The 20,655-nt window shown below is 45.5% G+C and overlaps 1 protein-coding gene across 1 annotated transcript in view; it reads left to right on the top strand.

Moving 5' to 3' along the window:
• Nucleotides 1–19,771, top strand: part of LOC104618121 (activin receptor type-2B) — a 45,296-nt gene extending 25,525 nt beyond the window's left edge. Inside the window, exons 2-11 of the mRNA XM_010283645.1 lie at nucleotides 999–1,206; nucleotides 4,920–5,029; nucleotides 6,390–6,541; nucleotides 7,654–7,797; nucleotides 8,899–9,042; nucleotides 9,937–10,085; nucleotides 13,748–13,862; nucleotides 15,518–15,656; nucleotides 18,205–18,335; nucleotides 19,505–19,771. Coding sequence (XP_010281947.1) covers nucleotides 999–1,206; nucleotides 4,920–5,029; nucleotides 6,390–6,541; nucleotides 7,654–7,797; nucleotides 8,899–9,042; nucleotides 9,937–10,085; nucleotides 13,748–13,862; nucleotides 15,518–15,656; nucleotides 18,205–18,335; nucleotides 19,505–19,699 — 1,487 coding nt within the window. The 3' untranslated portion in view covers nucleotides 19,700–19,771. The remainder of the gene's footprint in view (nucleotides 1–998; nucleotides 1,207–4,919; nucleotides 5,030–6,389; nucleotides 6,542–7,653; nucleotides 7,798–8,898; nucleotides 9,043–9,936; nucleotides 10,086–13,747; nucleotides 13,863–15,517; nucleotides 15,657–18,204; nucleotides 18,336–19,504) is intronic.
• The last annotated feature ends 884 nt before the right edge of the window (nucleotides 19,772–20,655 follow it).

The raw sequence follows: 20,655 nt of genomic DNA, 5'->3' as shown, positions 1-20,655 counted from the left end.
TTTTCTGGGTGTCTGCTTACATGTCGTGTGTTTGTTTCATTCTTCGCATTTTAAACTAATCCTCAAAATGTCACAAAGCAGAATATTTCCAAATGAAGAGAGGATTTCTAAGGCTTAGGAAAAAAACAGGTCACCTGCAGATATCAATGTTCCCTTATTTGACTCTTGTTTTTAATGGATGTGTCTGTAAATCATGTTTCGGTTCTGTGCCATGGTGGCCATGTGGGAATTGTTTCACCTGGGGCCTTAGAAACTCCTCGGTCCTTTGCTACAAGGTTCTAATGGGGCAAAGACCCACAGGCTATGGAGACTCCTTGGTTTGCGGTGGCCAAATGTCCGTTTGGAGTGGCCAGAGTTGTTCAGGGAATGGAGTTGCTTTTTGCTGAAGATCTTGCTTGGGTGGAGAGGTGATGTGAACCGTGGCAACCGCAGCTAATCCAGACTTATCCAAATAAGCCTGAACTGGGATCTAAGTGAGGAGTAGGCACTGGTCTGTCCCTCCTCTGCGGGATGAATATTACCTATTCTCAGTTCCATCCTACCCATATAAGGAAACCATTTATTTTTAGGTGGTGTTTCCCAAAGTAGTGGTGGGGAGGGTCACACGCTCCGTTGTCAGACATCCAGCAAACGGCAAGTAGCACCCCAGGATGTCACCTTTCCTAAACAGGGTTTCTGTGGTTAGAAAATACTGTTTATGGTCTGCCTTGCACATCGCCCTGTTAGTGTCCTGTGGCTGAAGCACTGGTCAGAGGAGACTGGGGGGCTCTCAGCTGGGCTCTTGACTTCCATGAGCTCCTGTTGTGACCCTAGGCAAACCTGACTTCTCTGTTCCCACACCAGCAAAAGAGAATAACCCTCCTCACCATGCTGAAGCTGCTTGCCTCCCAGGGATGCAAATGTATGCATCACCTAAAGCAAAGCCATGTGGGGATGTGTCTCCTGGGACGTGTTTCTGATTTTGCCTGAACGTACTTGGGGTTTGAATTTTGCTTCAGGACCAGGCCATGGGGAGGCTGAGACAAGGGAATGCATTTACTACAACGCCAACTGGGAGTTGGAGAAGACCAACCAGAGCGGCGTGGAGCGCTGCGAGGGGGAGAAGGACAAGCGGCTCCACTGCTATGCCTCCTGGAGAAACAACTCAGGCTCCATCGAACTGGTGAAGAAAGGCTGCTGGTTAGATGACTTCAACTGTTATGACAGGTAATAGCCTAACTGTTTTTTTGAATACGGGTTTAATTGTTCCTCTAAGTGCAAAGGCTCACGATTTTTGCATCGAGGAAAAGAAAGCATGTCCAAGTCAACTGGCCCATTCATCCCCTGTAATTACTTCTGTTGCTAATGCAGCTCTTAGAATTGTCACTTACCTGCCTTGACTTTCTAAACAGAAGCTGCAAAAGGCACTTTTAGATTTTTTTTTTTGTTGTTTTTTGTTTTTTGTTTCCTTAGCAAAGCTTTGATAATTCTGGCATGTGTTGAAAAACGTGTCCTGTACCATCAAATAAAGAGCAATATGTTCTTCCAAGAGCATTTGGTGATACAAAGGAAAACTTGGAATTATTTGGAGCTCTCTAGAAAAGCACAGATATCTGGGGGTGTTTAGATGTTGAGATATTCTGGCGTTTGTGATACTGCAAAAAGTTTCACTGTTCTTTGACTGAGTTAAGAGATGGGCCAGGAGAAAGAGTGGGACAGCAAAAGCAATACGTGTGTTTGTGTGTCACTGCCTGTAGCGAGCTGAAAGGGAGTGAGGTTATGTAGTATGAAGGCTCCAGCCTCGTTCAATAGCTGGGAAAATAAACTAGCCTTTTCTCATTTCCCTTGATGCAGTTCTACAGAAGGGAAAAGAATTACAGCTAAAGAAAATATCCCTCTGAAGTTTCAGTTTAAAAGAACAATGTTCAGTAGCTCTAGACTCAGTGTTTCTCTTAAAAAAACCCCAATGACCAACCAACCAACCCAAACCCAACCTTTTCAATAAGGATTAACAGAACATGAAATTCAAGGATTTCCTGTGATTATAACACCAGTGTAGGCTGATCTCACCTTTGTGCAATTCCCAGCTGTGCATCTTTGTAGCTTCTCATTCCAAAAGTTTTAGGACATCGGGTCCTAAGCTGCAGGGCTTAAGCTGGGACTAGATTTGTCCCATGACTGGAGAGTTTTCTCCCTTTGGTGCTGTACAGTTCCCCTGCTTTTATGCCCATTGTTTTAGCTTATCTCAACTGTGAGTCGTTCCTCATCTTCCTTCTATTATTAGCACTGGGGTTACTTTCCCACCACACCTATTCCCTTGTCAGTTGCGTAGCCAAGCCTTATATATAGTTAAATTTTTATTCTTTCCCAATAAATCAATCCCCCTTGGCCCATTAGTCATCTTAATGCTGATCCTTCTGAGAATAGAAGGTCACTCTAGTTTCCTACTTCTAAGCAGAAGTGTTTACTGTAAACAGATTTCTCCTTTCAGTGCCTGCTCTTGTATACAGTGACACTTGTATTGTCACTGAGTGTTTCTGTGCAGGGATGTAGTGGTTCTTAAACTTTGTCATAATGTGTTGCTCTGTTACAACAGTAAAAAGTTTCCAGGGCTCCTCACAAGTCTTTTTGCAGCCCCAGGGTTGAGCATTCATTATCCTGCAGCCTGATTCTTCAAAGCCACAGTTCCAGGGCAAAGCTAAAAGATGTTCTGAGAATTAACAAACAGTACAAGTGTTGAAAGCAACATTTGAAATAAAGGTTAGCTTTAATTAAATAAAGGCTGTTTAAATGGAGTCTCCTCTCCTCTCCTCTCCTCTCCTCTCCTCTCCTCTCCTCTCCGCCCTCGCCCTCGCCCTCGCCCTCGCCCTCTTCTTCCTCCCTTCCTTTCCTTCCTTGAGTGCCCTCATCAGTCTTTCATGCAGGTAGTGTTGCATCCCAAGATGGCAAAAATGGCTACAAAGATGATTTTTTGATCAACAGTGCTGTGCTGATGCCCTTTCTGTCTCTGTCTTCAGCACCTTTGGGTGCTGAGCTCCTGGGTGCAGCCTCGGGAGATGCACCTGTATTTGTGTCCTTATGTGTCACCTGGATGCAGGGCACGGTCCTGCTCCGCCAGGCTGCAGCTCCTCTTGGAGCACAGGCAGCACGTGCTGGTCCATGCCAAGCGCTGTCTCCTTGTCACTGGAAGGTGAAAAATTCAGGAGCGCAAGTGTTGGGGTGTTGAGGATGACGGCTCCTTACTCTGTGCACTTCTCGTTTATTGACCCAGCCCCACCGGAGGGGTCGTGTTCATGTTCCCTTGAAGAGCACGTGAACCTCTACGAAATGAGCTCTTGCTGCCATAGAAAAATGTGTCATTCTCTCCCACTGTCTCATTTGTAATATTTGCTAAGTATAACATGTCGTATGTACCTGGATGGCTGCCCTGAGCGCACACCAACTCAAAGACAGGGGTAATGAATTGCAGATGTGCAGCAGGCTGTTTTCACTCATTAGCTTGATTTCTTAACCAACAGATTTAGCAAAGGATGTGTTTTCTATTGAAGACTCCAATACTGATGCTGTTAAATCCAAACGACTTGTTATCTGATTTCATGAAAAAGCATCTGGAAACATTGCTTAACTAGTTGAAACATCTTTGTTCATTTGAATAAGTCAAATAGCTGCTTTTTTTCTTTGAAGTTTAAAAAAATAAAAGCCTGAAAAACAAACCAAGTGCTTCCCAGCTGAGACCTTGCATGAGACATTTCGGCTAAAGCTGCTTTTTTTTTTTCTCCAAAAGGAATAAAGCAGCAAAACCTACCCTGCGTTATGATGGAAGAGAGCCCTTTCTGTTCTCCTCATGGCAGTATGTCAGTGATACCACAGAAAGGGAGGCTTGGCATGGGTTCATAAATGAGTAATAAAGTCAAACACATATGATTGTTCTGCTACTTCCTCCGAGTGGTCGAAGGAAGGAAGTTATGCATATAATTTAGCTGGGCTTCAGGAAATAGTCTGATACAGTTCTTTGCGGAGAGCAGTTCTGCAACCTTAATAACTAAAAGCAGAGGGTAGCGTAGCAAAAGGTGGCAGGGAAGGGAAGCAGGCATTTAAGAGAGAGAAAGAAATGACGGCTAGAGCAGTGCAAAAAACACTGCACGTCTCTTTTGGCATTGATCTGTGGGAGAGGGAGGATGTGTGGAAGAGGAGCTGGTCTGATCCGTGGAAGTCCCCTAACGCCTTGCACAGTGTGGAAGGAAACCTCAGTGCTGAGAAGGCTGTAATGCTACCTGGATAACAAATACAAAATGTGAGAGCTGCAGCCTGATTTTCCTAAAGGTTTTTGTGCAGGAGTAAGTTTTTTAAAGGAGAAGGAGGTGGTGTTTGAAAATTAAACTTAAAAAAAAAAAACCCTAAATGTGCAGCCTCCCTCCTGCCTGCAGCGGGAGTCCTGTTGCTGCTGGTGTCTGGTACCCTTCTAGTGCGTATAGCGGTGCTTGAGGCTGTGAGAGCACTCGTAGCTCAGCCCTCATCATACGTGCTTTATGGCACAGTCTTTAATTGCATGACCAAATACTCCTCTCCCCTGACAGCATACGTATGGGCTGCGGGAAGGGCCCTGTTCAGGGAAGGAGGCATCTCTCCATCGTGTTTTCTGCTTCTCAGCTAGTGGCGGCGGCTGTTATTTATTACTCGCCATCTAATGCCGTCAGTACATATGGAAGCATTTGTTTCCTTTATGGTCTTTTCAAGGGTCTTTGCTAACCACTGGGGTATTTGAGTGCCAAGTTGTTTTCTGTGAGTGGAGACTGCCGATCTGTGCAGTGCAGCAGCAGGAGAAGGCGCGTGGAGGAGACAGGTCGGGGCAGGTCAGCTCCCAAAGAAAAGAGGCAGGAGTTGGCTGACGTTGTTTTTTCTCTTCTCTTTGTTGCCATGTCTGTCCCACCCCGATGCAGGCAGGAGTGCGTAGCCACAGAAGAAAACCCTCAAGTGTTTTTCTGCTGCTGCGAGGGCAACTATTGCAATGAGAAATTTACCCATTTGCCTGAAGTCACCGGCCCAGAAGGTGAGTGACTGGGTGGATGAGGAGTTGGGGTCTCTTTCTCTAGACCCAGTTTGTGATGACTTTGAGTTGTTGGGTGTTGAGCAAAAAAATACATCTGACAGGACAGAAAGTACCATTTTCGTTACAGAGTCCAGAAATTCTTCTGCTGTGGTTCTTTAAGAGCAGTTTTTTAAGGTTGTTTCACTCTGTGGGTAAAGTGTGTTGCACCAACACCTCGGATACCATCAGTAAGGATTAGGTTTTCTTTATGGTGGAGGTTCATGGTGGGATATTACAAAACGAAATCCCGCACAAAGGGAAGAGGGCAGAGTGATTTATACAGCATGGATCAAGACTCAAACTCTTAAAAGGTATTTGACACCTTCTTCATTAATTTTCATAGGTCACAGGTCTCCAAATGCCTTGTGCATCTGGGATTTTTGCATTTGATTGTTAATTTGTTGGTCTGGGGATTGAAAGGGAATGGGTGTCTGTGTCAGCTTTCAGAGCTTGTAGATACACTTCAAGGAAGAAAAGTAATAGCAGGTCCTTCTTCAGAGGCTAATAGGAAAAGGAAGATTCTTTTAGCTGTAAGGCTTACTAAAGTACCATTCAATAAAAATTATTAAAGCAGGTGGATCTTTTCCTTAGGATGGTTTCTTTTGCTGTCAACTACCTGCATTTACTGACATGTTCCAGCGGACCATTATCAGATTTTCCTGGGCTTTCCTGTTTGCTTTTTAATTGTTTACGTGGGTTTTATTATCTCCTGTTATTAATGTACCCGTAGCAACCTAGTAGCAAATATTCTTTCTCTCGCAGTTTTTTGTTTAATTTGGCAAGTCTTGCTATTTTTTCCTTCCCTGTCTCCAACACAGCAACGTGGCTCCATTTAGTATTCCCATTGTTTGTGTCTCAACTGCACTGATGTAATTTGGAACAAGCACTACTGTGGGAATAGTGCATTTGATTGTGGCTCCGGCAGCATTTTACTAAAAACTGACATCTTGTCAATCACTGTATAAGGCAAAGCAACGCTGCAAGGGATTTCGTGCTCGCTTAATACATTTGGAATGTTAAGAGGAGGAAATTTTCTGCTTTTACATATCCCAGCAAGAAATGCCCATCTTGAATAAAGGTCAGATACAGGCTCGGCTTGCAAAGTGTGGTTTGGACTGTTGTAACGGTAATAGCCGTATGGAAAAGAGTAAACCATGGAGCCTCGAGAATACTGTTGGATGTGATGGGACATGCTACTAAGCACTGTCAATTTTGGAGTAGAAGGGAGAACGGGGCTTGGTTGCATCTGGACGGGTAGCTGACAGTGCTGTTGCATGCCTGCAGGGTCCTTTCCCTCGTTTACCCTGCTCTTTTTCCGCAGTCATATATGAGCCGCCACCACCAACACCCTCCCTGCTCAACATCTTGGTGTACTCGCTGCTCCCCATCGCTGTCCTCTCCATGGCCATCCTCCTGGCCTTCTGGATGTATCGTCACCGCAAGCCTCCCTATGGGCACGTCGACATCAATGAGGTGAGGGAGAAACCACAGCTTTCCCAAGTTGTTCCCCTGTATTTGAACCTTACAAAAGGCTGCTCAGTATATGTTCACGTCCACTTTTGCTTCACTCTTTTCAGGTGGCCCAACTTGTCTTCTCTGTCTTTTTGAAGTTGGCAATACAGTTGTCCTCTGTTGCAGTATTAGCATCCCCTGAGAGGCTGATGGGTTTAGACAGGGATGTGCAAGATTCCTAAGGGATGGAGTTACACAGCCCAGCTTGGTGGCTGTCCTTCCCCACAAACACTCAAGCCCCTTGCCTGATTTCAGCCAGCTTTGCAGAGGAGCAGAGATCAGAGAGATGATAAAGTTCCTACTAGCTTTATGGAGTGAGGGGAGATAGGTTCCCTGTCGAAGCTCTTGTTTTTACAAGCCATCAGAGAAGGTGTGCAGAAGGTCATCCTCACGGCCCAAAGCCATTGGGAACTGGTCCTTGCTGGGTCTGCTGTGCCTTCAGGTTTCTTCCGAAGGGGTGAGCAGCTACCTCTCCCTCCCTCCTCTGCCAGTTACAGCCCATACTGCAAACCTTTCCCATCTGAAAGCAGATAGGACAGAGCTCCAATCCCATGCGTTCTGCAGGATTGCCTTGTTCTCCTGGACAAACGCAGAGTTTAAACAGATACGATCTTTATGGTGCTGACAGACCTGTTTACTGCCCCATCGCTGGGTTATGTGAAACACGCCTAACGAAGTGCAAAGCAGTGGGAGGTTTTAGGTGTAGTTTGCTGTTGGGTCACAAAGATCAAAATGTTCCTACTTTTGGAGGAGGAGGTAGCCTTGAGGTCATCGGTGTCTTACAGCCCAAAATAGCTCTTGCTTTGAAAGCATAGGAGAACACAGGTTTTGCCAGAGGATGCCAGGCAATAGTTCGACACAGAAAGTGACACATGGAGGCATAGATTGTTATATATGTTCTATACAAATGCCCTGCAAAGCAAGACAGGGAATTTTGGGCTGCTCTTGCTGCAAACAGTACATCTAAATAATTTGCATTAAATAAAATGTCACTTAGGCAGTCTCTCCATCGCTCCCCTCCCTTTGTTTTACAGTACAGCTTCAGCTTGTGACAACATTTTTCTCTCGTGCAGGACCCTGGCCCGCCACCCCCTTCTCCCCTGGTTGGCCTAAAGCCTCTGCAGCTCTTGGAGATCAAGGCAAGGGGACGCTTTGGCTGCGTGTGGAAGGCTCAGCTGATGAACGACTACGTAGCAGTGAAAATCTTCCCTATTCAGGTGAGAAGGGTCTTGCATTAGGTTCTCACTCATTGGGCTTCCTTACTGGTGCTGTGATGCTCTAAGTGCCTTTGGAGGTGTTTCTAAGACCTTAACAAAGATGCATTTGGACTCTTCTGCTGGGGGGAAGGAGTTCAAGGACCCTCCCTTCCTACGCTTCTCTCTGTGCTTCTCATTACCAAATGCTGCCCGTACGAGTAGTTGTTGCAAGAAGGGCAAAACCGAGCACATTTTGAAATCTCTGGGGTATTTTAACTTCACTGCGAGATGTCCGTGTTGTTAAAGTCCAGCGAGGCAGCGTGCAGCTGCAAGGCCCAAAGCGCCCACAAAGGACCAAAGCCCTGGCTTTGTGTGTCCTGCCTGGGTAGATTATAAATCCAGACCCGAACCCAGCAAACGGTTTACAGCTTACAGCAGCGCAGCCCCGGCATCGCGAAAGCTAATTGCACCGCAGCGTTTCTGTCAGCTCACGTCTTCTGCTTTAGGAAACCTTTGAACACTCCTGACGTGACTCTCTAGGAGTTGCAGATGGAAAGAGAAAAGCAATCAAAAGTCAAATGAAAGAAAAATGACTGAAACATCTTTGTGCTCCTCCGCTATCTCTTTCTTTGTTATTTTTTTGCCCCATATTTGTTGTCATAGCGTTGCTAAAGGAGATTTGCACACCTTCTCTCCAAGCCAGCTGTGACCTACTAGTAAATATTCAATAGAGCCTAGATTAGATTTTGCAATTGTAACAACTACAGCTACAATGCAGATCTGGGTGCTGTATGCACAGGCTTTATTCTTGCAGGCATCTTAGGAAATCTTGACAAATCGTATTTGTCAGTGAGGTTGGGTTTGGATTCCTCCCCCCACCCCATACACGTGTTTTAGGAATAGCTGAGGATAATTTTGGAGAAGGGAGACTGAGGACAGCAACTTCCAGTCTTTCTGCAGCATCTACCCTTTTGGAAAACAGACTAATTTTGAAGGGTTACATCACATCCAAACGCTGGAGGTTGATGTTAAGAGGAACGTGAGCAGTTCTGACTGAGCTGAAGGAGCTGTTTGCTTTAAAGGGAAGCGTGATCTTTGATGGTGCATTTCTCCCTGCTTTAGGATAAGCAATCTTGGCAGAGCGAGAGGGAGATTTTCAATACTCCTGGCATGAAGCATGAAAACCTTTTGCAATTTATCGCAGCAGAGAAAAGAGGGACAAACCTAGAGACAGAGCTCTGGCTGATCACAGCTTTCCACGACAAGGTAATGTATCATTGCGTGTACATTTTGGGAAGGCAGAGAGGCAGCTCGTTGTGAAGCAGCAGGATTTGGTGTCTAATGTTCCCCCAGAACCTCCCTGGTTATCTATCCAGCCTGTCCCTCATGAGCCATGGCTCAGTGGTAGTGGAAAACTGCTCCTGCTCCCCTGAAAGGCTCTTCCTTTAGCTTTCAAGGCTTTCCTACACAAACACAGGATTAATAAAAGTGGGACCTGGGGAGAGAGAGAGGCACAAAAGGCCACAACTCGCATATGTGGTGGTCACCATCTCTTAACGTGCATAGATGAGCATGTGGGAGCTGGGGGTCACAGACTATCGCAGTCCCAATTCACCCCTTGCAGATGGACTCCATGTTTGCTTTTGAAGCTTGGGGCACATCTCCTGTTTCATGGATTGCTTTAGTTATCAAACATGACTAACACTTAAAATAAAACAAACACACACAAATCCAGGGTTGAGCCAGCAGCGTTATCCCTCTGTATAATCCAAGGTCTACTGAGTCAATCATTGCCACAACCGGCTGATATGATGCATCATCTTCATGCATAGGAAGGCTTTCCTCTTTCTTCAGTTAGATGAATTGCTCTGTTTTGAGATTATTTTTGTCTCTTCCTTACCTCCCTCCCCTTCCCTGGCAGATTAGTAGGCTCCTTTTGGACATCCAGATACTTTCTGTGCTTTCAAGGGCTGAGGACTTGTGAACATTTCTGGGTTTTGTTTCTTCTTTTTTGCTTTCGCTAGTGATTTTTTTCCCCTTGTTAAATCAAAGTTCAAATTTCTCAAGCATTCATTAAAACCATTTCCTAAACTGATGAGTTGGCACATCTGTCACATAGCAGGGTCTGCGATTAAGAACATACGATGTCCTGTTTCACAGGGCTCTCTGACGGATTACCTGAAGGGCAATATTATCAGCTGGAATGAGCTCTGCCATGTCGCAGAAACAATGGCGCGTGGCTTGTCCTACCTTCATGAAGATGTCCCTTGGTGCAAAGGTGAAGGACACAAACCTGCTATAGCACACAGGTACGGCCTCTTTCGTTGATGCCATTCAAGTGCTGTGTTCAAATGTTCACAACTTCTTTGAAATTATGCTGTTGAATGGAGGAGGACATTGTGCTTTTAGGAAGTAAAATGCCTTTTAATCCAACAAATCCTATGCTAATACAAGAATTTTTTTCACCCACGTATGAAATGGCGAAGGGCAAGTAAGCACCTTGTCTGTGAAACAGTCAATATGGTTGGTGGTGGTTTATGGCAAATGTCTGAAGGCTAGGTGCTTCCCTCTTCCATCAACTCTTCTCCTGACGTGCAGTAGGAAGGGAAATCTGGTTGCTGTAATACTGCTCTTTGAAAAGATTGTGCTTGTTAAATCATATTATAATCCGTCTATTTCTATGGCCGTACCAAGATTTGGACCCTATTTTTCCCAAGTGTTTTAGATTGATAACTCCACTGCGTGTCTTCCACAGAGCTTTTGATCATTAGGTAAGAAACTGAGAAACAGTAGAAATGCAGAAAATGGCTGCTATTTATTTTCCACAGTGGTTTTGTAGTGCCAATATCATGCCAGGATGCTTACGAGAGACTCCAGAGGAGACCCCAGGGTGCCTCTGAGACCTCTTGGCACACGCTTCAACCCACCTGGGTGGCAGCCACGGGTTTTTTTTAGCAGGAATCCAGAAAGAAGTGGGTTAAACCATCCTCACTGCAACAATATTTGTTTTAGCCCTTCTCCACAGTCCCACATTTCTTGCCCTGGACTAACGCATCGCTACAGAGCAGTTGGCTAGTGGCACGGCAGGAGGGGGGAGTTTTCCAGAAGGGGTTTACGTGAGCTATACACCATAATCCGTGGCCGTACTCCCCCACCACACACCACATTTCATCTAGGAGGGACTTAAACCCCACGTCCAGCTGCAGCAATTTGTACCAGATCTAGCGGGGCTGTCTTCATGTACGGCAAGATAATCCCTGTTTTTGCAAGGGTGTCCCTGCCCCCAAAAACCCCCCTCCCCGAACCTGAAGGTTTCTGAGAGCTGGGGGCTGTTGAAAGAGCCTGCAGCTGCCTTTGTGCTGCTCCTGGAGCTGACCCCTGTGTCCCTGACATTTGTCCCTGTGGAATAAAGGCAGTGGTTTATACATGAAAATTCCTGAGGGTGGGGAACAGAGAAAGGCTATAGAAAGGCTTTAAAGCAACAGATCGTGCTCATTAGTGTCCCCATCCATTTAGCAAATGATAAAAGATGGAGAATGAACCATTTGTGTGAACTTAGCACATACCTATGGAAAAGGGATTTCGGGAGACAGGGGATTTCCTTTGGATTACCCCACTCCTTTTAGTTTCATGTTTTATTTTAAAAGAAAACACCGAATACATTTTAAATCGGGGGCTGGGGGTTATTTTTGAATGGCTTCACACAATGCCTGTGAAGATGCTGGAGCTGCCAGGTGGGACGTCGCTGCTGGGCAGGGGTTTGGCTGACTCCGTACTGGCCCCCACACGACAAGGAGGGTTAAGGTTATGGCATCGCTTGTCGGTGCGAAAGTGCCCCCACGTGGAAGCTGAAAATAAAATCTCCAGTGTCTGAATCGAGTTAACGCGCCCGTCGTTCATAGTCCGCTCACTCGCTTATTCTCTACTTTGAAGCGTTACACGGAAAAAGGTAGTTTCTTCTTTTCAGGCCACTTTCTTTTATCAGTGACCATTTTAGGATGGTCTAATGCATTCGGTGTTAGTGGGAATTCTACCTGGCATGCTTTGCATCAGGCCTTTCTCCCTGTCCTGGTGATGCTTGCATTGCAGCTCACTCTTGCCAGTTCCAGGTGGTTTGTGGAAGGAAAGAAAGCATGGAGAAATGGGGAACTGTATGGAAATAGAGGAAAAAAAGGAAGTGCAAAGGGAAATCCCTGCATCACCTATCAAGATGTAGTAGTGAACTGTTGCATGCCCAAAGGGCAGTGCAGGTGAACAACAAGCAGCAAACGCCTGTACAATAATCCTGGTTTACTTCTCACTTCACTTTGGAAACATATCGTTCAGGCAGACTGCCTAATGATTTCTCTGTGGTCCTTGCTGAGCCACTGTTTTGCAAAAATCTCGTGCACAATCTGTGCCATCCTGGAGGGCATAATCCCCTAATGCTGACCCGGCAAAGGAGTTTATCTATGTCATTAGATCATAGCTGTTTTCTAAGCCTGTGGGGAAACTGCTATAGCATGGAAGCAGTCAGTCTCTAAGATGACAGGTAAATGGTGTTTGTCTGTGTAACGGAGGGGTACAAATATTTTGCAGGCTCTGCAAAAATGTGCTGTGTCCCTAGAAACCCTGTGTGTCCCCTTGAGGTGATGGAGGCTGGGTTCTGCTGGGGTTCCCTGGCTGTATAATGCTCTCCAACTTCACACCCACATCCCCCGACTTGATCATCGAGCCAGAAATGCCCATCATGTTGTGTTTAGCTTAGAAAGGAAAAATCCTTTCTTCTGATTTTTTAGCCTCAGAATCAGGGCCTGGGTGGTACGGGATAATTTTTGCTCATGGTGCTTTGAGCTGGTGCTCTGGCATCTGAGGCTGCAGCGAGCCGCCCTTCTCTATGGTCCAGCAGTTTTTCTCTTCCCAAAGAATTTTGACAGGTCTCTCTAGTGCGGAACAATTGTATCTGCCCTCATTAATTATTTTGTGCAGGCCTGCAATGTCCTGCAATCAGCAGGGTCACCAAGTGAATTGATGATAGGGAAATTATAATGCTGAGCATACAGGACAATTGCCATCTGCTGTCTAAGGTCTGTAATTTAATTAGATTGCCAAACATTCCTTTTCAGATGAAAATGCAGGAAGCCCGGGGAACAGGGCTCAACTGGTTAGGCACCTCGGTGTGACCCTCCTCAACCCCCACCTTTCCAGCCCCTGCAGATTTACCTGAGCTGCCCTGAAACAATCCCGCTGCAGCACAGGACTGACACAAATGTCCCCTTAAAGCCACCTTTGAGCACAGACTCACCATCTCTACTGCAGCTGTTTACAGCTGCCTGGTCCAATCCTGACAGCTTGTCTGAGTGTGGGCTCACCCCCTCCCCTGCTTACTTTCCAACCCTCCGAATTCTCCGGGGTGAGATCAGTCCAGCAATTAAAGCATAAGTGTAATAGATGACTATGGCAAAAGTCCGTTGAAGTGTGTAGTCAGGGTGAACAGAATCCCTCCAGCATCTGCTAATTTCCAGGAAGAGCTATTTTTGTAGGTAGGAGCAAATATCCTTACCAGGATAAAGACTAAATTCACCCCTTTAACCCGTCTTGCACTTGTTCTTGGGAGTGAGAAATGTAAGAAGTGCCTGGGGGGGGTCCACAGCTGCTACTCAGAGCAAGAAATGGTGCCTTATAGTGCCTGCTGTAATTAAAACATCCCCTTCGTATCACTCCTTGCTTTTACTTTGAGGTTAATTCACTGCATGGTTTGGCTGACTGTGCTGGGCAGTGCAGGGCTGCTTGGTCGTGTTTTAGGGACACGGGCGGCGGGAGCAGCCCAGTTTGCTGGTGGTGGCTGTGCCAGGCAGCCAGGGAAGGAAGGAAGGAGCTGATTTACTGGGGGCTGCTGAGCCTATAGACTTACAACGTGGTGTGTTGCAATGTGATTTAGATGGGTTCCATAATAAACCTTTCCCAAACTTGCTTCTTGGCTTGTCCATAGGGACTTCAAGAGTAAAAATGTCTTGCTGAAGAATGACTTGACGGCAGTGCTAGCCGATTTCGGACTAGCTGTACGGTTTGAACCTGGAAAACCTCCAGGGGATACTCATGGACAGGTAATCATTATCTTTAACGATAACATTGTAAAAAGTTGGGCTTGCCATAGCTCCTTAGGAGTGGGGGGCATAGTTTGTATAGATGCATTTAATTCTCCTTGAGATATATATATTCCATAAAAGCTTGTGCTCAGACATAAGTTCCAGGAGCTGCTTTGATCTGGGTGAGCAGGGAGAGTGCTCGGTCCCTCCCGACCGCTCTGCAGGTGGAGTCCCCCTGGCCCTGGGGGCAGGCGGCTTCTTCCTTCAAACACGGGGCTTGCTGACTCTTTATTGTCGTGGTATTTAATATTAATACTCCTAAAATTATTCATTTATTTTTAAGAATTCAGCCAAGCTGGCTGCTTAGGTGACCTTTAGCAACAGCAGTTTTTGTGAGCCGGCTACATGCTGCGTAAACGATTTACTACATTTTTATGGGTTCTTAATTTTCTGCCTTTGCGTTGTGGTGAGTGGCCCCTCATTCTGCTCTCGTGCCGGTGCACAGCAAGGCTAGCATCCCCTCCATGTGCCTCGGGGGTTTTTTGAATGCCTGTCTCCAATGCAGGCTCTCTTTTTACCTCTATCTCAGGAGGAGTGAACACTTTTCTGGGTTAGACACACCCCCCCCCCCACCCTTCCAGGAGGAGTTAACCCTTTTCTGGGTTAGACCCCCCCCCCCCCCCAGCTTTCCTCATTTTTGCTCTTTTTTGGGGGGCTTTTCTGGTATTTTCCATGCCTTTTCACTTCCTGGCTTCCTCCTGTCCCCACTGCCTCAGATAACAGCAAGAACAGATGAGAATTTCCTAAGGGAAAATATTAAAGGCGTTTCAATTCCTGTTTTAAAAAGGTGATTTTTTCTCCTAGCTCTGCTCTCCGCTCTCCTACGTTATGGGCTGTAATTCTGCCACGTATATAACCACAACCACATGAGGAGCTTGGTGCGGCTCTGCCTTTTTTTTTTGGAGCTTGGTGCGCTCTGCCTGGGCTAAACACAACAAAGACAGGCGCTATAATAAGGACTGAATCCCCACAAAACGAGAGGGGATCTTTTCCGGACAGATCCCAGCAAGCCAGGGCAGGGTGGATTTTGCAGGGTTCATGCTTTACTACTCCTGGGATGCAGAGGACCTGATTTATCCAGAGCTGTCAAACCAACACCTTTTCTTACCATTTTAGGATATATCAATTTTACTCTTTTTTTTTTTTAATATATTTAAAATTTTTTTTAGCGAAAGGGGATTGAACTTACAATGACTATGATAACCAAGTCTGACTTGACCTCAGGGTGTTTTGTGTGTCTCCAAAGACAGCATTTTCTCATGCAGCGTGTGCTGCTACAGCAAGGTGCGGTGGGACACAAAGAAGGCAAGATTTCATCTGTACTCACCGTGCCGTGCTACATTTAACTTAGACCTCCAGTTTATGCTCAATGAATATCACACACATAGCCATGCACTTTGGTTTTTTCCTTCAGGTAGCTTACCTAAACTCAAGTGATCTTAATGAGAATCGGTGTCAGAAAAAACAGCCCCCTTTTGCTTGTTTTTCAAGTGAGGTGCAACTTGAGCAGAAGTAGCCTTAAGGCTAATGAAATCAGCTGTCACTTATCTCCAACCAGCAGAGGCTGACGGGCCCAACTGGAATGTAACTTGAGTTGTGTTTTTATTCTGTAGGTGGGAACAAGGAGGTATATGGCTCCTGAAGTGTTAGAGGGAGCAATCAACTTCCAACGAGACGCCTTCCTGAGAATAGACATGTATGCAATGGGACTGGTGTTGTGGGAGCTAGTCTCCAGATGTAGAGCCGTTGATGGTAAGAATAAAGATTGTCTTTTCCCTGGGGAGGGCTTTGTTTCTGCATGGTTTAGTGGTCCAGAGAATGGTCCTGGCTTTGTTTAAAAAATACAGTAATCAATGGCGTATTTTTATTAAGCAGCTAACCTGTTTTTCACTTGCTTGTTTTTTAACATAAGCTGTCATTCTCTGTAGATAATAAACTTTGTAGTGTTCAAGTCTCAAAGTGCTTTTAGCTACACTGGTTACATTGCAAATTGGCTGAGAACTCAGAAGGAGGAGGAGTAGGTGATTCCTCCATCAGTGCTGGGTGTCCTTTAGTCCTGAGCCTGCCCTGCGTTGCTCTCTGTGGCACTCTGCATTTCTGCCTGTGACCAAGGCACGCTTTGAGCTCCGGAGAAAAGCCGCACTCAGCTCTGGCTTGGCTGTCAACATATCACTTCTGCAAGGCGGTGTGGTAGCCTGAATGGAAAGCCCAGAAGTGAAGCACCTCAGTGAAATAGCAGGAACACGGGGCTGGAAGGATCTTCTTGGGTCATTAAGTCCATTTCCCTGCTATCGTAAGTCATTAGGTATTAATCTTTGAGTTTTGCTCATCAATCCCTCTCTCAGCAGTGGGCTGAGTTTATTGTTCCATCTACAACTTTGGAGGATCCCACTTTCTCCTGAATGATCCAAAAGAATGAACTTTCACGGTTTCTCCTTTGTCAGTTTTTTTAATCCTAAAATGATGCTGCAAAATGGGGTATCTCTTCTGTCCAAATAGCACATCTTCCCTTTGGTGACATGCTTGCCATATGCAGGACCTTGCCCTGGTCAGGGAAGCAATCATTTCATTGTAGTAGCTCCAAGGCTGCTTGCTCCAACTTCTTTCTTCTTGTATAGAATCATAGAATCATAGAATTCTAAGTTTGGGCTGGAAGGGTCCTCCAAAGGTCATCTAGTCCAACCCCCCCTGCAATGAGCAGGGACATCTTGAACTAGATCAGGTTGCTCAGTATAGGGATGGGTGGTCTGGACTGAATATCAAGTTCATAAATTAACAGTACCTCACCTGGACTTCAGATGTGTTCATTAGTATTACAGCAGAACTGAGGGGCTTGATTATAATTAGGATGTCTGCATAGGTGTGTGGTAAGAGAAGGTCTTTTCTTCCAAAATTTGCTATCTTACCAGGTAAAAAGACAGAGGAGCGGGGAGGTAGGAGGCACAGTGGGGTGGAACAGTGGTACCCATATCACTCATGTAGGAATAACCCTCATCTGTTGAGGTCCCCCCAATATCCACTTGGATTTTTGCCTGTTATGTTTGTGATCTCCTTCCAACTCTTCTCAGGCAGCAGTTGGCCAAGATACTCCAGGTGCCATACACAGCACCATTAAGTCAGAGGGAAGGTTTCCTTTGGGATGATGGGGAGTTACACGGAACCTCATCTGCACTTCTAGCTCAGAAGTGATGTTGCGTAAACAGCAGATTTGGTTTGGAGATCACCAGTGCAGCTCTTCATAGCCTTGATTCCTCTTGGAGGAAGAGGAAGGGAAGGCTGTCAGCATTACTGTGCCATCTGTTGGAACAAGTGTTTCAGTTTGGTTTAGCGACTGGCATTTTGTCAACAATACTGAAAAGCTGGTTTAGTGATCTCATTTTTTTTAGAGTACCTAAACATCATGTTGTTGGTGTCACAGTTCATGACCAGCTAAAAGTGGTCAGCTCTTTTATTTTAGCCTGGAAAGGCCCTCTTGAAATATCTCCACTCTTGAAAGAGATCATGCTCTGCTACCGAGAAACTGTAAGTGATGCTGCAGAGCACCCTGAGAAAGCCCATCAGTTAAGCTGGGCTGCCGTTTGTGAGCGGGCATCTATGTATTGCCAAAAGCCAAATGACGTTTCAATAAGCAGAAGTTATTGTTACCAACCGGCAGCTGCACTGATACTCATAACAGTTGTCTCATGCCTGTGGCCCAGGGTGGTTCACAGCCATAACTGGTATAACTAAAGCATTCAGAAATCATTTTGCACTTAGGAGCTCGTACTTGGGACAAGTGCATCTGGCTCCAATGTGTCAGGGCTGACTCAGACCTATGAAGAAGCCAGATCACAAAGCAAGAAATTACAAGTGTTGTTTATGCTTGACCTTCCTAGTCAGTGCCCAAAATGAAATTATGCTCATGCTGAAACCTTTCTCTAGGTTACTGTGTGTTGAATTGCTATGCTAAAATGTGAGGAGGATGGGCTGATTTGCTTTTTCTATTAAAATATATCACGGACTACCTGGCAAGCCTCCTCAAGGAGAGCGGTGGGATCAGGAGGCCCGGCTGAGGGTTCAGATTCGTAACTCGATGAGGTGAAAAATGCGTGGCCAGACAAGCAAAGTCTTGTGGGGGGGACAGCAAAGTCCATTGTGCAGGAGGAGTGTAAATCACATTTGTCTGCAGTGACAGGTGAACTAAAGGCTTTGCTGCAGTGGGTTGAGGTTGCTCTGGAGCCAGAGCTCGCTCATGCATGGGGAGGATGTGGCTCTGCGGAGGACGGTTCTGTACTAACCCAGTTGTCCGTGTGCGCCTTAGGTCCAGTGGATGAATACATGCTGCCTTTCGAAGAAGAAATAGGTCAGCACCCATCCCTTGAGGACCTGCAAGAAGTGGTGGTTCACAAAAAGATGCGCCCTGTGTTCAAGGATCACTGGCTGAAACACCCCGTACGTCCCTCCTGGTTAACGGTGGAAAATGTTTTCCTGTGTGATGGTAACAAGGGATGCGGTTATGCATCACTCATTAGCTTCAGAGGGAAGCTAACCAGTCCACCCTGGTGTGCAGATCTGCTCCCCGGTGCTAGAGAGAGTCAGCACCAGGCGATGAGGGATTTCTCAACACCTTCCTGCTCCCCTTTCCATTTGTCCCTTGTATTTAGAGAGTAAACCAACTGATTAAAGTCGGCCAGTGCTGAACATGGAGCCTGTGGCGGTTTAGTAGGACTCCTTTAATGTGGTGAAAGAACGGAAAATAAAGTCCCTTTCATTAAGAAAAAGAAAACGATCCGTACCATTGGAGATGCATTCCTCACAAGCTAGATAGCATGCAAGACTTGAACAATTTTTTGAGGAAAAATTAATTAGATGTGAAGGCAAGCAGACAATGAAGCAAAATGCAGCATGGGATTCCCAGAGGTAGATCACTTCAGGCTCGTATTTTTAATAAAAGAGGTAATTTTTTTCAGACTGGGAAGCTGAGCAGATGATGAAATCTCACAGGGCTTCAGTAAGAAGCTAAATGCCTCTATTCTGACCAAACTGCTACAGTTTTGGCTAGACTCAGGTGCACTAACTTGTTGCTCAGAAGCCAAGGAGAGCTGCAGGTTGTAGATAAAGAAGAGTATTCCAGTTCAAATGCGGGTTCAAATAAGAGCTGCGCTCTTCCAGCAGCATTGAATTTGGTTATTTTGGGGATATCTACAGAAGTGAGTGCAAACAAAGCAATGGTTTTGTAGTAACTAATACGGTGCTGCCAGCTCTCATGGTTTTATCATGGGAATCATACTACTTGATGTCTTGTCTTTTAAAGCTTTTAACTGCTGAATCTCGGGGTGTATTTTGATATTAAAAAAAGTACTTTTGGGGCTATGAAAAAAAGCTGGATGTGACCAGGCCCTATAGCCTTAGAAAGCAGAAGCTTAAAAAAAACCCAAACCACATATTTAAATTAATTTTTGAAGCTAACCTCATGATAATTTGCATACCATAGAGAAAACAGTCTCAGTTTTTCTTTACAGCGTTAAGCTGTGTTAAGTGGACCTCCCCACCCGCTGCAAGGATGGTCCCCAGAGCAGACCTTGTTGCTGAAGGTGCTTTCTCCCCCTTGTTGTCCGCAGGGTTTGGCGCAGCTCTGCGTGACCATCGAAGAGTGCTGGGACCACGATGCGGAGGCTCGGCTCTCGGCAGGCTGTGTCGAGGAGCGCATTGCGCAGATCCGCAAATCCGTAAATGGCACTACCTCGGACTGCCTTGTCTCCATTGTGACATCCGTCACCAACGTGGACTTGCCGCCCAAAGAGTCTAGTATCTAAGTCCTGGTTCACTTTTGTCTTTCCAGACTCAGTGGATTTAAAAAAAAAGAAAAAAGTTTAAGGAAAAAAAAACCACACAAAAAAAAACAAAAACACAAAAATCCAACAAACACATGAATGCAGCTGCTATTTTATCTTGACTTTTTATTATTATTGTTATTATTATTATTATTATTATTTTTTTGGATTGGATCAATTTTACCAGCACATTGCTCTACTGTATTAAAAAAATGGACATTTCAGCAAGCATTCAGGTGCCGACTAATGAATGCAGAAAAGGTGCAGGTACCTCAGAACCTCAACAAACTCACTTCAGTTGTTTTTATTTTATTCAGTTTCCTGGGTTTCTCTTTATCGGTCTGTCTTCTGAGCGGAGCATCTGTGACATAAAGGAAAACCACCTACCATCTTAGAAAACGCAATGCTGCAAACCGTGGAGGAAACTTAAGACTGTTATATAAAGAATACACCTTCCTCAAAAGGAATTTTTTCCCCATTTTGTTTTGGTTTTGAGTTCAGTTCCTTTTTTTTTTTTTTTTTGGAAGTGAGCTTCAAAAAAAAACAGCAGATGTGTCTTTTACGGATCTAACGGGTGTCATTGTAACATGGAAAAAAAGTAACCGGGCGGAGAATGTTAATTCTTGATGGTAGAATTGAAGGGGGGAGCATAGAATAGGGGTGGGGAGAGTGACGTTGGACTTGGCAGCATTTGGGGAAACATCATTTGCTATGGAGCTACTTCTCAGGTAACCATTAGAGGAGGGGAAGGACATTTCTGGGCAGAGTATTAACGGCTGCAGTGTATGGAGAAAGCTGAGTTAAAGAGCCGCTGTTTGTAAGCAAGGCACTAGTTCTTTCTTAATCCGGTATCTCAAGCTTGGGTGGTAAAAGAGCAAATCAGAACTATAATTACCTTTTATTTTTCGACTCCAGATAGTAAAGGGAAGGATGCTTTT

Source organism: Phaethon lepturus, unplaced genomic scaffold (genome assembly GCF_000687285.1).
Source record: "Phaethon lepturus isolate BGI_N335 unplaced genomic scaffold, ASM68728v1 scaffold16530, whole genome shotgun sequence".
In the NCBI taxonomy this organism is placed as follows: domain Eukaryota; kingdom Metazoa; phylum Chordata; class Aves; order Phaethontiformes; family Phaethontidae; genus Phaethon; species Phaethon lepturus.
This window is presented reverse-complemented; position numbering and strand designations above follow the sequence as displayed.